Source organism: Nannobrachium achirus (genome assembly GCF_963921795.1).
Source record: "Nannobrachium achirus genome assembly, chromosome: 10".
Lineage (NCBI taxonomy): Eukaryota > Metazoa > Chordata > Actinopteri > Myctophiformes > Myctophidae > Nannobrachium > Nannobrachium achirus.
Window position 1 is genome coordinate 12458613 of NC_137819.1, and position 16038 is coordinate 12474650.

The 16038-nt window shown below is 41.3% G+C and overlaps 1 protein-coding gene across 1 annotated transcript; it reads left to right on the plus strand.

Moving 5' to 3' along the window:
- Positions 1–2324: 2324 nt before the first annotated feature.
- LOC308293320 (thioredoxin-interacting protein-like) lies at positions 2325–8762 on the plus strand. The gene is made up of 6 exons (XM_080735782.1): positions 2325–2815; positions 4008–4083; positions 4206–4353; positions 5107–5466; positions 6118–6414; positions 7151–8762. The coding sequence occupies exons 1-6, from the start codon at positions 2563–2565 to the stop codon at positions 7199–7201; spliced, it is 1185 nt and encodes a 394-aa protein (XP_080591908.1). The 5' UTR covers positions 2325–2562; the 3' UTR covers positions 7202–8762.
- Positions 8763–16038: the final 7276 nt, after the last annotated feature.

Here is a 16038-nt window from a genome sequence, read left to right on the forward strand (position 1 = left end):
AGGTGTCGCCATTTCTCTTCAGGAGGAAAACAAGGCTAAAGTTCAAGACTGAGAGAACAAAGTGAACTCTGGTTTCCTGTAAAATCTCACCCCGCCCCCACAACTCTGTTTATGCTGTGTAAAGGAATGTCATGCAAAGACGGTTTAACCCTCTGTTCACATTCACTCATTTAAAGCAATGTCTAGTTTTAGTTTTTAGCTCATTCTATCTTGACAGATTCTTTTTACATGCAGCTGGTGTTGTTTTGCACAAAGCTTCCCAAAATCATCCTCAAATAGACTGAACTGTCCCCTCCATACAACCTGAACCCCAGTGTAGAGTGAGCGCATTTACACAAAGTGTTCGCTATGTCAACCTTGTCTGGCTCGTTGGCCACGTAGGCCTCGTAGGCTCGTCTCCAACAAGTCCACCTGTTCTAGTACACAAGGAAAACAAAACCTCCCTCACATGTTGTTTACCAAACATGGAATTGTCTCTCAGAGTTAATTTGGTACAGCACATTGATTGCAGACTTTATTAGAAGTTTATCGGCTACAATGAGGGCCGAAGGCCTCATATTTGGCCTGATTGCCTCCATATGGTTGCATGTCGAATAAGACAAAACAAAATTCAGAAATTGGCAAATTGTGAAAATAGCAGCAGCAATAGTGTGTAGTGAGCCTAGCGCCTGGGGCCAGCCTAGATACTAATGCATCTAGCTAATTAACTGCAGTATCTCCCTGCCTTGTTTTAACATGGCTGGGATGTCTAGCTCAGCTAGGCTATAGTGAGCCTGCATGTAGATCAGCTATTTGCATTACATTGAAAAGTTAATTCAGTATAGGCTATAGATAGATGAAGTCCCTTCCTAGGAATGTAGTGGAGTGAAGGGATCACCATTCATAGGCTTGCGAAGAACCCAAATAGGCTACTAAAAGAATGTAGTTACAGTACTCAAGTAAATGTACAGTACTTAGTTACTGCCTGGCAGCGCTGATGCAGCCTACTGTAAGGCACACTTTACATTCATGACCCAAACTGGCCTAATGGCCGAGAACTTATTTTACACTTACCCACTTACTCTAGTTACACTACAGAGTCATGTCCACCCCACAGCTGTCCCCCTGCCCACACTATTAATGCTGCCATAGTTCACAACAAACAAACTAATATAGACTTCTTAATACAGTCCAAACAAACTCCAAACAAAGCAATAGTCTACTACAAGCATGTAGCGTTGCTTTGACTTCAAGGAGAGTCATGTGTCTTATTATTGTTAAACAACCGTTCTTCTACGAAACTATTAAAACTGATAAAGTGAAATACTTAATAGTTGTCCGGTCAGTGTTATGAATTAAAAACACTCTGCAAGAGCACATCCTGTACTCAAGGTTACGGCATGATTAACTCACTTTTAAGTTCATGCAATAAACATTGTTAACAGTGTTAACAAACTGAAGTGGCACAAGTGCAGTGAAAACCTATGAATTAACCACGTAAGCCCTATTTCAGAAGTAGGCTTAGTGAGAATAGCAGTGACTTTGCTATTTTCACACGTGCATTTCTAATACGGCAGTGGCAGTGCAGTGCTAATGATTTTAAATAGGCCTAGTCATATTTGTTCTTTTGAATTAGTTGGCAGTGGTCCCAGTGGGCCGGGGGGTTCCAGGTGGTCCCCAGCTAAATGATGGAGAGTTGGTAACCAAATGGACCCTTATAGATCAACTCTTGAGAGCGTGACACTCTCAAGAGTTAAATTCTTGTTAAACTTATAGCATTACTTAATTTACAAGAAGTCTACACAATTAAAGAATGCAGAAGATTCTTTATTTTTGATAAACTTTTGCCTGTAGTCCTTTGTACTAACATCAATACAGCATGGAATTGTGGACAAACTCTTCATCCAACTAAATACAATATTGTATGTTTTTGGTCTGAGAGGCTATAAATCTCATCAAATGGTGGTCCGTGGCTCAAAAATGCTGAATAAATAGTGGGACCTTGATGTGAAAAGCTGATGTCAGTATACAGCACTTTATTTGTCTGCTTCTCAAAGTCAAGGTATTTGGTCTGACTCCCAGACGCCCTCACCCCCCCCCCCCCCCCACCCTCCTCCAGACAGCTGCTCCGCTCCGCAGCAGCCCAGCCCGTGGCCACGCGGTGTCCACGCGCCGTTCCTGGGCGCCGATTGGCCGCCGTCGACCCAAACACTCGCTCCTCGACCAATGGGAGCGCTGTGCATGCGCCGAGCACGGCCGTGCCCACGCGGGCTGTGCGATCAACAAGACGTCCTGGTATAAAAGCCCAGCCCGAGCCGCGCTGTTGTTTATAACACACACTACTACTAACGCACTAATAGTGCACACACAAACGAGCATGGTCACTCTATTGTCATAAATAACAAACCAGCCTTTCCTTTTGATCTCACTATAACAACAAGGAGTGGTTATTTGTTTTATCCCAGCCTTGCTTTTGTTACAATCGATCAATTTGGACTGCTTATTTTTTCTCGGAAACTTCTCTGAGCTTTTGTTTTTGTCGGATCGTAGTTGGCTATCTTTTGTTCACATCAGTCAGTCATCATGGTGGTGATGAAGCGGGTGAAGAAGTTCGAGATCGTGTTCTCGGACCCCAGCAAGACGTTCTACTGCTCCGGCGACAAGGTGGCCGGCCGGGTGCTGGTGGAGGTGGCCGAGGTGACGCGCGTGTCCTGCATGCGGGTGATGGGCCAGGGGGTCGCCAAGGTGGAGTACGCCAAGGGCAAGCAGCGCTGCAGGGACGAGATGACCTACCTGAGCTATGAGGAGACCCTCGCCCTGGACGACCAGCCTGCTGGTGAGATAATAACTAGGGCTGGCAACAAACTACTAGGGCTGTCAGCGATTTTACATGACGATGAATTGTCACCCGAATAATTGCGATTAACGATTTAATTGTGTTTCTGCATGTCGTTGACAATTACATTCTGTTTAGCTTGTAAGCTTTGAAGTTGCACATGACAGATGACACATAACCTAAAAATATACAAAGAAATGACTTGACATATATTTGACAACTTCATACTTATAAAACGACTGATTGTGGAAATAGCCGAACTACAAGCTAAGCCGTTGTGAGCTTGTAGATCTGCTATTTCCACTACTTTTGAAAATGTTTGAAAATATATATGAACATTTTTTTAAACATGGAAACGATTGACGATTTGGTTACCAGCTCTCCATCGTTTAGCTGGGGACCACCTGGGACCCCCTCAGGGACCACTGGTGGTCCCCGGACCACTGGTTGAAAACCACTGCTTTAAACGACCCAAATACACCTGTTGTTTCATGATGCATGGGATCACCTTTTAACTGTTAAAGACAGAACACGTATTGTTTCATAATGCGTCTGGGTAACAATTGGTCAAATAACATTGTTTTCATAATGCATCACGATCTGGCTTTCATGGATACCTGGGTACTACCAATTAGACCCTTACAGAGGTTTGCCAGAGTTTGCAAATGGATAAATAAACAAATAATATATCAGGAGGTTATTTTATATGCCTACTGTATAATAAACTAGCAGCTGCAGTTGAAGACTCAAGTATCAAGTGAAGTACTGTAAACATTGGCGTGGTCGTGTTGTTGCATGTCTAGAGTTGAAAGCATTGTTTGGCAAGTTCAACTGTGTCTTCTTTGGGCAGTTTATCAAACATCTGATGTTGGCGCGTCAACATTAAGGTGACGTTTCACCTTACTTGGCCATCCCTGACATAGCAATGCAATGCCATCATAGTGTTGTTCACTCTGCATCCCAAATTGCTTAATTGTGAATGAAAATAAAAATAAAGTAAAACGGCTAAAAGAGCAGGTCAAAGTGAAAGGAACAGTACAATAAACAAACAAACAAATAGAATAGAAAAAAGTTTAAGATGTGGACATAACATTAGTTTAAACAAAACACCACGTTAAAAGGTTAGGACTATCATTTCTTGTACGAAATGTCTTTGTTTAGCGTCTCATATTTGTTATTGTTTTTGTCACAGATTCCGACGGCTCGGTCATCCTGCGGCCAGGCAACAAGTACGAGTACATGTTCGGCTTCGAGCTCCCAGAGCAAGGGTGAGTCCCTGACACCGTAGCCAAGGACATCCAAACCACTGTCCACCCCGCATCAAATGTCAAACCCAAGATGGTCTTTTTTAGCTTTTAAATGTTTGTTTTCTCTTCTGTGTGCCCGGCAGGCGGCTGGTGTCCTCCTACAAGGGTAAATTCGGCCACGTCCAATACTACGTCAAGGCTCTGATGGAGCGTCCCGGTCAGCCCGCGCAGGAGTGCAAGAAACACTTTGAGGTGGAGGAGCCCCTCGACGTCAACACACCCGACCTGCTGGTGAGTCGCCCTGACGAGCACTATACCGTTTACAGTAGAACACAGACGCTATCATCCATTGACTTTACATTAAGCAAGGATGCATAGAATGCAGGGAGACAGCGTAGTGCCGCAGTGAAGATCATTTTGGTTCAGGGACACATGCACTAAAGCGGTCACTCTCAAACATTAGCATTTCCAGGACCCCTGGTTTGAAAGACATTAGGCCTCTGACAACCATGTATTTTATTTATGTCTACTTTTAACCCAAACTACACGTATGTATAGTATATCTATGAGTGTACAAATGGAACCATATGCACCCTGTAAAGGGCCCATTTGGTTCATTGAAACTACAGGATGCCTGGTAAACAATAGGCCTAGCTTCTGTTTAAAATAACATGCTACTTAAAGGAGTAGTTCATCCCCAAAATGACTTTTTTTTTCTATTGATTACTCATGCCATGGAGACTTGAGTTCAATAATATTTTGGAGTTTTGGGGGTTTTTATGCACTATAATCAGATTTTCGTCTTAGGAATGCGACAAATACAAAAAAGGTATTATTGAACTCAAGTCTTCATGGGGTGAGTAATCAATAGAAAAAAAGTCATTTTGGGGGTGAATACTCCTTTAAGTTACGTTTTGAACAAGAAAAAAAACAAGCCTAAGTAACAAAAAAGAAAACACGCGAACACGAGGTTAGCGATGCCATGTCCTTGTTAAAACCAAGCCAATCTGACGGAACAAACGTTTTTTCTTGTCTTTTCTCCAGTCTCCCGCCGGGGGCATGAAGGAGAAGAAGGTGACGTGCATGTTCATACCCGACGGCCAGGTGTCGCTGAACGCCAAGATCGACCGGCAGGGCTTCTGCGAGGGCGAGGACATCTGCATCAACGCCAAGTTCGAGAACACCTGCTCGCGCATCGTGGTGCCCAAGGCGGCCATCATCTCCAAGCACACCTACCAGGCCAACGGGCGCACCAAGGTGTTCCGCCAGAAGCTGTCGTCGGTGCGCGGCAACCACATCATCTCGGGCATGGGCGACGCCTGGCAGGGCAAGACCATCCGCGTGCCCAAGATCAAGCCCTCCATGCTGGGCTGCAACATCATCCGCGTGGAGTACGCCCTCATGGTGAGCTCCACAGCACTCCTAGATCAGGGCCGGGCAACTCTGATGATGGAGAGGGGCCACTATATTTCACTCTAACAACAGGGGGCCACATTGCATATACTGTCTGTTATCTGTTTTTTTAACATGCTTGATCATTCTATGTCACACAAAAGTAGCAAAAATAGCCGATCTACAAGCTCAAAACACGCCGCAGTGTTTGCGATTTTTTTTTTTTTTTGATTCCTGAAAAGTACACTTTTATTTAATTTCATATGCCTTTAATTACGGACTAATTTTACGAACTTAAATACAAATACAGAAAAGACAATACATATGTATTGCTAGTCATTAAGCTAGTAATATAGACTGAAGTAGTTAAAGCATATCATAATCAGTATTAACCGGCGGGCCGCATTAAGTGAAGGTCACCAGTTGCACATGTATGTCCTAGATAGATAAATACCTTTATTATCCCAAGGGGGACAATAAGTCGCCCAGAGGCAGCACAGCAGTTTAAGTGTACAACGTTAGAAGTATGAAAAGAACAAAAGTACTGTACCGTAAAAAGAGTATGTGTCCCGGGGGAAACAATGTAATTTCTCTTTTGGGTCTCGAGCTAAACATTTTGGGAACCACTGATTCTAACTCCCTCCTTCTCTCCCGTCCATCCAGATCTATATCCACATCCCTGGCAGTGAGAAGCTGATCCTGGAGCTGCCGCTGGTGATCGGCACGGCGGGCCTGGGCAGCCGCAGCAACAGCGTGAGCAGCCAGGACAGCGGGGCGTCTCAGAGCTGGGTGTCGCTGCGCTGCCCCTCGCACCCGCCCAGCTACTGCGACGTGACGCGCGACTGCCGCCTGGACCAGCCGCTCACGCCGCTGCTGGACGACTTCGACGAGGACGGCGACAGCCCCATCTTCATGAGCGCCCCCGCCTTCCAGTTCCCCCCGCCGCCCGCCTACAGCGAGGTGAGACGCGTAGGCCGCGTTTATAACGGTTTTATACAAACCTGTGTCGCTTTGGATTTGATCCACGTTAACCATTGTTTTATGCTTTAACTATTGAAAAATAGCAGATGTACAAGCTCGCAGCGTGGCACCTGCGAGCTTGTAGATCTGCTATTTTTGAAAAATCGTGAACGTTTGTGCAAGTTTTTGAATATATTTGACACGATGGACACTATAAAAGTCTTCTAAATCCTTCTTCCAAATCAGTGGTTCACAAAACTTTTCATGTCAAGGACCCCCAAAATTCATGTCAAGGACCCCCAAAATTACATGTATTTGGCCGCAGACCCCCATCTCAAAATATGTTGTTCCAGGGACCACCCAGAAGCAAATATTTGAGTTACAAATGTTCTCTTTTAAAAAGATATATTCAAAGACTTGCAAAAAAAACATGATTTTTCAAAAATAGCAGATCTACAAGCTTGCAGCGCAGCACTCGGTGCCACGCTGTGAGCTTGTATATCTGCTATCTTTCAATAGCTGAAGCATTAAATAATTCTAGGCCTGTTGTTTGAATATGTATGAACCTTTTCGACCTGGAAAACGATTATGGGCGACTGCCAAAAATAACTGCAACAATCCTCCAAAATGATTGCGATCAAGTGATAGTGTGTGTAACAGTTGCAAGTCTTGCGACAGGGCCCAACAGACAGAATCTGACCGGCGTTTTCTTTTTTTGTTTGTTTGTCTTACACAGGTCGACGAGGAGTTCAACGGCAACGCCGCACGCATGCTCCAAGTCTGCTGAGCGACTCGTCGAGGGGGGGAAACGACTCCTCGCTTCACCACTTCGTATGCCCTGAGAGAAGACTACCGCGAACTGCCGAGAGGCGAGTTTGGATGGACGCTGTGACGCTGCAGTTACACCTTGCTGGACTAGAGGTCAAAAAGGTCTTCTCGGCCTGTACTCCTCAAGCTATCCCTCCTCAATCTCCACCGTCTTGGCCAGGCGTCAAACGCCGGCCGCTCCGAGCTCTTCTGCAGGCACGCCGCCGTGTGTTTGATGTCAACACCATGCTATATACTTTCAGGGAACCTCCGTCGGGTTTTTAAAGTCAAGGACTTGAGGACTTTACGAGGCCTTGCGCTTGGCGATTGCAAAAAAAAACGAACAATGCGAACACTCCATGACTCTTTTATTTCCTCCGAGGGCTGCCTGCCTGTTCTTTGCAATTATTCAGCCATTCCAAAAGGAGCCCTGTATTTTTATTTTTTATTTTTTTTTCCCAGCACGTCCTTTCTTTGTTACTTTTGTGTTTGTTTCAAAAGGACTCGTGGCAATATTATGTCAGAATGTTGTGAACATTTTGTCAAGGGATTGTTGTTGGTTGCGTTTGAGAATTACTGCATGTTAAATATGTCTTCCTTAAGTTAGATATTAAGGGTCACCATGCAGCATCCGTATATATATTCTTGAGTTTTTGTTTTGTTTTCCCCCAAGTTATATGTTTGATTCTTATATGGCATTGCACTTTCTAACGGATGCATTTTTGTTGCTGTAAAACTGCCTACGAGCAAAAAGTTTCTGTTTTGTTTTTTGATGTCATGAACAATGTTTCTGATGATGCTGGATGAGGCTGTGCTTCCAGAGGACTGGTTAAGACCTCAAACTGTTAGGTTTTATCACAAAGCAACAGAGGAAAAAGCCACAGATCTTTGACACGATAAAGTGCCAAACCACACACACACACACACACACTCCTCTAACACCAGTGGTTCTCAACCTGTGGGTCGGGAAACCCCAGGGGGGTCCTCAGATGATTAACTTAATGTGCAACATTGTTTTCTCCCTTAACAGTAAACAGACCGGCATAAAGTTTAAGTGTATAGAGGGTATCAGCACATTTCTAAAGTGACAATTTGAGGACCTCTAAAATGACAAATTAAACCTTTGTCGAGGCGTTCGAGCATGTAGATCTGCTATTTTCACAACAGAACCGTGTTATACAAAATGTAATGCCTCAACTCTTAGTGCTCGTCAGGGTGGGGGGGACCGGGGACCCCAGTTAAAATATGATTATTTGGGGGGGTCGCGGCTTGAAAAGGCTGAGAACCACTGCTCTACACAGACATACAGACAGACAGGCACCTTATGTGAAGCTTTTCAGCAAAGCAATCTTTTCAACACAAGCATTTCATTGGAGCTGCGCTCGCTTGTGGCGGCGCCAACTCCAAACATTATTGTTCTTCCACTAAATGGACTCACTGTTGAGAATATAGACATTATGCTATGCATCCTTTAAACCTTGTATATACCTATTTTTGTATGAAACCCTATGGGTGAGTTTTCTATAAAATAAAAGAATTGAACAAATCATTGACTATTCTTTTATTTGATCATCTTCGAAATGCTTTGGATTTAATGTAATTGTCATGTAATTAAGACTTGCCTTGGTGTATATATGATCATTTCAAGACATGTACAGTATTTCAATTTGTCTTATCCACAATGACTAAAAGGAACGTACAGGCATGCAAATGCCCAAAGTTTAATGTTAACAAATACTATAATTATTGAGGTAAAGATAATTGAGTCAAACATACTATAATTGCGCGGTTAAGGAGCCGTTTTGAATTGAGTTTGTAAATCTATTTCCGGGTAGCCTAGATGCACTCTTAGATTTAACGTGTTGGATCTTCAACAGCATATGGATGATGAGAATCAACTGTACTGAAACCCATCACACAAATCCTACTGTGTAGCCCGTGTTCGCACCGGCGGCCCAAATCTGAAGTTTGTAGATCGCTATGGAGGCAGTGGTGTAAAGCAATTAAGTACATTTACTTAAAGGAGTAGTTCACCAATTTTCAACCTGTCTTCATATAATAGGTCCTCACTAATGGTCATGATAAAATATCACAATTTTTTTCTACTTAGTCCAAGTCTCCTAGGAGAGCTGTGGGGAGTTCAGAATCCATAGTCTTGTGACATCATCATTTTCCAAAAAAAATTTTTATCACCATTTTTGAAAAAAAAAAAAAATTATTTTATTATCGCGAGAACAATGGCTTCCACTTTAAAATTGCAACTTTTCAGGAATAGAAAGCCTGCAGTTTCTATAAGCTGGATTGGCAATCGATGATGTCACAAGACTATGGGTTTCTGACCTGCCCACAGCCCTCCTCTGAAAAAAAAGAAGAAAAAAAAAAAAAGAAAAGCTATTTTTGAGTGAGGATCAATTATATGAACATAGGTTGAAAAGTGGTGGAGTGCCCCTTTAAGTACAATTTTGAGGTATCTGTACTTTACTTGAGTATTTACAATTTCCAATACTTGTACTTCTACTCCACTACATCTCGGATCCAAATGTTGTGTTTTTATTCCACTAAATATTTTTGAAAACTTTAGTTACTAGTTACTCTGTAGATTAATTATTATTACAAAACATACATTAAACACTTCAACCCTATTAGTCTAGTAGCCAGCCCATAGAGCCCCATTGTGAACCCGGACATTTTGAGTACCCTAAAGTTTTATGTTAGAAATGTTGAGTATGGGTCCCCAGCATGTAGCAACTGCCGGATGCTAACTTGCATATGTTGAGCAATTTTCATAATTCGCATAATTTTAGCTTTAATTAGCATAATCACCTATAATAATGGATAATATGTCAAAAACTGATTGGCTGATTTGAACAATATTGGAGTGGTTTTGGGGGTTATTGAGGATGCTGAATCCATTTCTGACATTTTTCAAATTCAAAATGGCTGTTTTAAACCAGAAATGGCCATATAAGAACTTAAATTGGGATGATTTTGATAATTTATTGTTGATTTTCCAAATGATGAAGTGACAATTTTTGCTAGGCTATTGTGGCAGACATTGTTTTAATCATTTTGTGTGGATTGTCTATATTTGGCTTTTGAAATGCAGATAATGTATAAGCATATAAATAACCACATTTATAATTTAATTCATAATCAAAATCAACAAAAAAGTATCAAAATCATCCCAATTTAAGTTGGTATATGGCCATTTACGGCTTAAAGCGGCCATTTTGAATTTAGAAAATGTCAGAAATGGATTCAGCATCTTCAATAACCCCCAAAACCACTCCAATATTGTTCAAATCGTCCTATCAGTTTTTGACATATTATCCATATAGGTGATTATGCTAATTAAAGCTTATTATGCAAATTATGCAAATTGCTCAACATATACAAGTTAGCATCCGGCAGTTTCTACATGCTGGGGACCCATACAAAACATTTTTAACATAAAACTTTAGGGTACTCAACATGTCCTACTTTGACTACATTTTGACACCAATACTTTTGTACTTTTACTCAAATAGTCGGGGACCCACATGGCCAAAAGCTCAAAGAAAAGAGGGGTACCTGTGATTTTCTGCCGTACTTTTTATTTCTGTTTTATCTATTAGTTTGGTCATTAAGGTCCACAGAATGAGAGGCCTGCTCTGCCGGAAAGTTCGCGAAAAAAAGTTAGAGGCATTTTTGTGTAATAAAGCCTTCATTTTTTGACCCTGTGATATGAACTAGGTTTCCTTTCTTAAAGTGCTCATTAAGTTGTGTAGAATGTCAATAAATCATTCCCAGATACACAGAACACATGTGTGAACAACACCAAGTCAAGAAATAATCTCCCAAAGCCTTTCCAAATGATTTATAGCCATTTTATGTACAAAAATGTACCCATTTCTTGCATTTTTCCCAATAATTTTATCTTTACTTCAATTGTAATCAACTTTGCCATGGCTTATGACATCAGGCAATGTTTCATCCTTTTCAGCAATCTTTATAGTTATTCCACACAAAATATTATTAAAATCAAGCCTAAATTAAAGGAACTGTGGTGATTTTATTACCCTTATGCTCCAAATTTCTGTCAGAAAAAAACCTGTACCCCCTCAAAAAACAAAACAAACATGTAACACAACAAATTCAAGTATTGTTTTATCATAAACAGCTGTTATCTTATACAGTGAGTATATGAATTGATAAAACAGGAAATTAAACATTTTGCTGAATAAAATCAAGATTATGATATCTAATATTACGAAAATGAAAATAACTAACGATTAACTCATTCACTGTCACTGTCCTCAAGTATGAGTTCAACTCGTGAACATTTGTTGGGGTCCCCAGTGCAGAGACATGCAATTCACACTTGACATCGGCTCTTGCACATGAGCATCCTCTGGTACACTTGCTCTTCTTGCAGTGGCAGTATTTGGTGCGTTTATATTCTGCAGGTTTGGCATCCTTCAGCATCATGGTTGCCACTAGCTTACCACTGACAAGCTCTCTCCCAAAGTTGGTTGCAACAGGGTAAGTTGGCTGAGACGTGTGTGCTCGTTTACATACAGCCAACTGATGCAGGGCTCTGTAAAGGTGTAATTGGAAGGCATCTTCAGTAGGTGGAAGACAACGTATGTCTCCTTTGATGTTGCCAAAAAGATGAGCTCGCAGTGCATCCAGATTACCACTGAAATCACTCCTATCATACAGTGAAACCATGTATCGTCTAGCCGCCGTCACAACATCTTCTGTAACTTCCAGACTTTCCCCAGAGTCTCCATATCGGCACAGAGGCAGAAGGACTTTTGGGTGCTCAACAGCAGTTTTGTAGGCACGCCTTTTTCCTCTTCTGTAAAGATAGCTCACTGTGTCACATCCAGTCAGTATGTAGCTGCTGAGGAGTATGCATGAAAGATCTAAAGCTTCAACATCATACTTCACTGCCAGGGCATCCACAATTGCATGAGCAGGTAGGTAAGTGTCCATCTTCTTTACCCATAACTCATGTAGGCCATCCATGTGTGTGATGTAGTATATGCACATCATGATCACATCTGTGTCAGTAGCCACAACTACAGCCCGTTCGTGGTGCAGATGTTGTACTGCGAGCACTGCGAGCTCATCTTTTTGGCAACATCAAAGGAGACATGCGTTGTCTTCCACCTACTGAAGATGCCTTCCAATTACACCTTTACAGAGCCCTGCATCAGTTGGCTGTATGTAAACGAGCACACACATCTCAGCCAATTTACCCTGTTGCAACCAACTTTGGGAGAGAGCTTGTCAGTGGTAAGCTAGTGGCAACCATGATGCTGAAGGATGCCAAACCTGCAGAATATAAACACACCAAATACTGCCACTGCAAGAAGGGCAAGTGTACCAGAGGATGCTCATGTGCAAGAGCCGGGGCCAAGTGTGTAATTGCATGTCTCTGCACTGGGGTCCCCAACAAATGTTCACGAGTTGAACTCATACTTGAGGACAGTGACAGTGAATGAGTTAATCGTTAGTTATTTTCATTTTCGTGATATTAGATATCATAATCTTGATTTTATTCAGCTAAATGTTTAATTTCCTGTTTTATCAATTCATATACTGTATAAGATAACAGCTGTTTGTGATAAAACAATACTTGGATTTGTTGTGTTACATGTTTGTTTTGTTTTTTGAGGGGGTACAGGTCTTTTTCTGCCAGAAATCTGGAGCATAAGGGTAATAAAATCACCACAGTTCCTTTAATTTAGGCTTGATTTTAATAATATTTTGTGTGGAATAACTATAAAGATTGCTGAAAAGGATGAAACATTGCCTGATGTCATAAGCCATGGCAAAGTTGATTACAATTGAAGTAAAGATAAACTTATTGGGAAAAATGCAAGAAACAGGTAAATTTTTGTACATAAAATGGCTATAAATCATTTGGAAAGGCTTTGGGAGATTATTTCTTGACTTGGTGTTGTTCACACATGTGTTCTGTGTATCTGGGAATGATTTATTGACATTCTATACAACTTAATGAGCACTTTAAGAAAGGAAACCTAGTTCATATCACAGGGTCAAAAAATGAAGGCTTTATTACACGAAAATGCCTCTAACTTTTTTTCGCGAACTTTCCGGCAGAGCAGGCCTCTCATTCTGTGGACCTTAATGACCAAACTAATAGATAAAACAGAAATAAAAAGTACGGCAGAACATCACAGGTCCTCTCCAATTTTGGGGACTGGGTCCCCGACTAAAAGGACAACTTTGGTTATTTACAACAAGTGTTCATATTTTAGATTGTAATTAGAGAAAAGAAAAAGTGAGTGTTAAAATGTTTTCATTTGCTTCGTTCTATTGTTTTATCGCGTTTACCATGCTAAAATGTGGGGCATGCGTACGCATGGGGGCATGCATACAAGTGGCTATATGTCTTTTTAGACACAATAAGCCAGCAGTTTCTTTTATTGCTATTTACAGTAACACTTCTAGCCCCCATAAGTCATATCCAACCATGAAAGGTTGCGTTGTATCTTGGGAATGGGCTTATTCTGTGTAAAATGACATATTTAGCCACTTGTACACATGCCCCCAACCACTGAAATAAGAATCTCTAAAACAATAGAAAGAAGTAAATGAAATCATTTTAACACTCATCTTTTATAATCTTTAATTACAATCTAAAATATGAACCCTTGTTGTAAAAAACTAAAGTTGTCCTTCAAGTACATTTTGAATTCCAGACTTCCACTTTTAACAGGGTATTTTGACATTGCAGTATTCATACATTTACTTTTTACACCACTGTATGGGGCCTCCCGCGGGCCACAGACAAGGTCAGAGAGAACAGGATGAAGCTGGCAGCTGGGCACTGCGTCAGGCAGTAGGGATGGACAGGGGCGTCAATTGGGTATGGCAGGGGTACGCAGCTGCCATACCCTGGGTCCAGGGGGGGAAATAAAAGTTACTTTTAAAATATAAATCCACGAATGTCTCTTTGTGCATCTGTGATGGTTATTATGTTGTTAAATTACAGTAAAATAACTACAAATGCAAAATGTAATAAAATGGTCACTTTAACAAGGTATTATAATTATATTCTCCACACTTTTATTCTCCCCATCTTGACAGAATGGTAAATTCCCAGGTTCTGCAGGTCAGACACGTTTACTAACATGCCAAGTTTAGCTGCACTTAAACAACCGTTCCAGGCTGCCATATCCAGCCCAAGAAACCGTAGAAACCTGTGTAAAAAAACTCGTTTTTTTCCCCCAGACATTGTGAAAATAGCCGATCTACATGCTATGTGAGCATGTAGATCTGCTATTTTCACAATAGAACCGTGTTATACAAAATGTAATGCCTATTTTCCATGAGGACTCCCATCTTTGCCATACCCTAGCTTTTGCTGAACTGACGCCACTGGGGATGGAGCTCCAAACAAGGGCCTGTTACAAACTCTATAACACACATATTGAGTACCTGGTATCAATAAGCTTTGGGCTTATCAAGCCCGTTATCGAGCATAGTGGCCCCTGCCTAGAGGCTATCAAAAAATATGATACTATTCATAATATAAAGCCATTTAACTCTTATTGCACACTAATGAATGGTTGTTTTAAGGATATTTATTGATAATACTTTTTTACTTTTGTCAATTGTCATCTTCATAGATGGTGGTCAGCCACAAACTCAAAGTCACAACAGCCCAATAAAAGAAATACTAGCTCTGTTCAGAATTTTTCGTATTACATTTTTTTTTTTCCCACAAAATACTATGGTGTACTTTACTATGGTGAAAGGAATGCAAAATGCTCTTTCCATGCCATACCTGAAGGCAGCATTCAAGAGAATTGCCTTGTCCAAACTCTCCTGAACTTGAATGCAGCATCTTATGGTGAAAGAATTGCCCGCTCTGTGTAGAAACCCATGCTGTTACGCCACATCTCCAGTGTTGACTTGATTATGCTTAGCTTAGTGTGGTATCACTATCAAGCAGGACTACCGAAAATAGCTATTTTTGATATTTTCACCAAAAGGCCAGGCCCAAAGGGCCTTGGCTATTTGAAAATAGCCAATCTACAATCTCACAACGTGTGGTGATGCGAAATGTTGTGTGCTTGCAAGATCTGCTATTTTCAAAAAGGTCTATTTTGTTTTAATACATTTTAGATGACTTAAGATAACTTGTGAAATGGGTCATTCTGCATAACAAGTACTTTTACTTCTGGCACTATATTTTGATGCCAATACTTTTACTCAAATACATTTTTATTACCGGGCTTTTGCCTGTAACAGAGTGTTTCTACTTTTGCAGTGTTGATACTTCTTCTTAGGTCAGGGCAGGGTCTTCAACGTTTTCAGTCCAAGGACCCCTTAGTTGAGAGAGAGATGAAGCAGGGACCCTCACAACCTTTTCATAGATTCCATATTAGTTTAATTGTTTGACAGCACAATCATCAGTGTATTTTGGATTCATGTCAATCTGTGTTTTCAGATATTAACCACTTGAACCCTCAATAATTAATAAACTTGACCTTTCACTTTGTACTTAGTCTGCTCTTTTCCCCCTTTACACTAAACCCCTTTGCCTAAAATAGCCGATCTACAAGCTCACAACGCCTCGCAGTGCGATGCATTGTGAGCTTGTAGATCTGCTATTTTTGGCTAAAGTTCTCAGGAAAAAAATAATGTTTCTATCACACAAAGATTTGGAGGACCCCCTGTAGAAACTCTGAGGACCCCCTAGGGGTAATAGAAAATTACTTTTCCCACCACTGCTTTCTTCTACCTTTGACCCAAGTTACTGGTTGCATGCTTGCATGTGTACAAGCTGCTGGTTGCGTG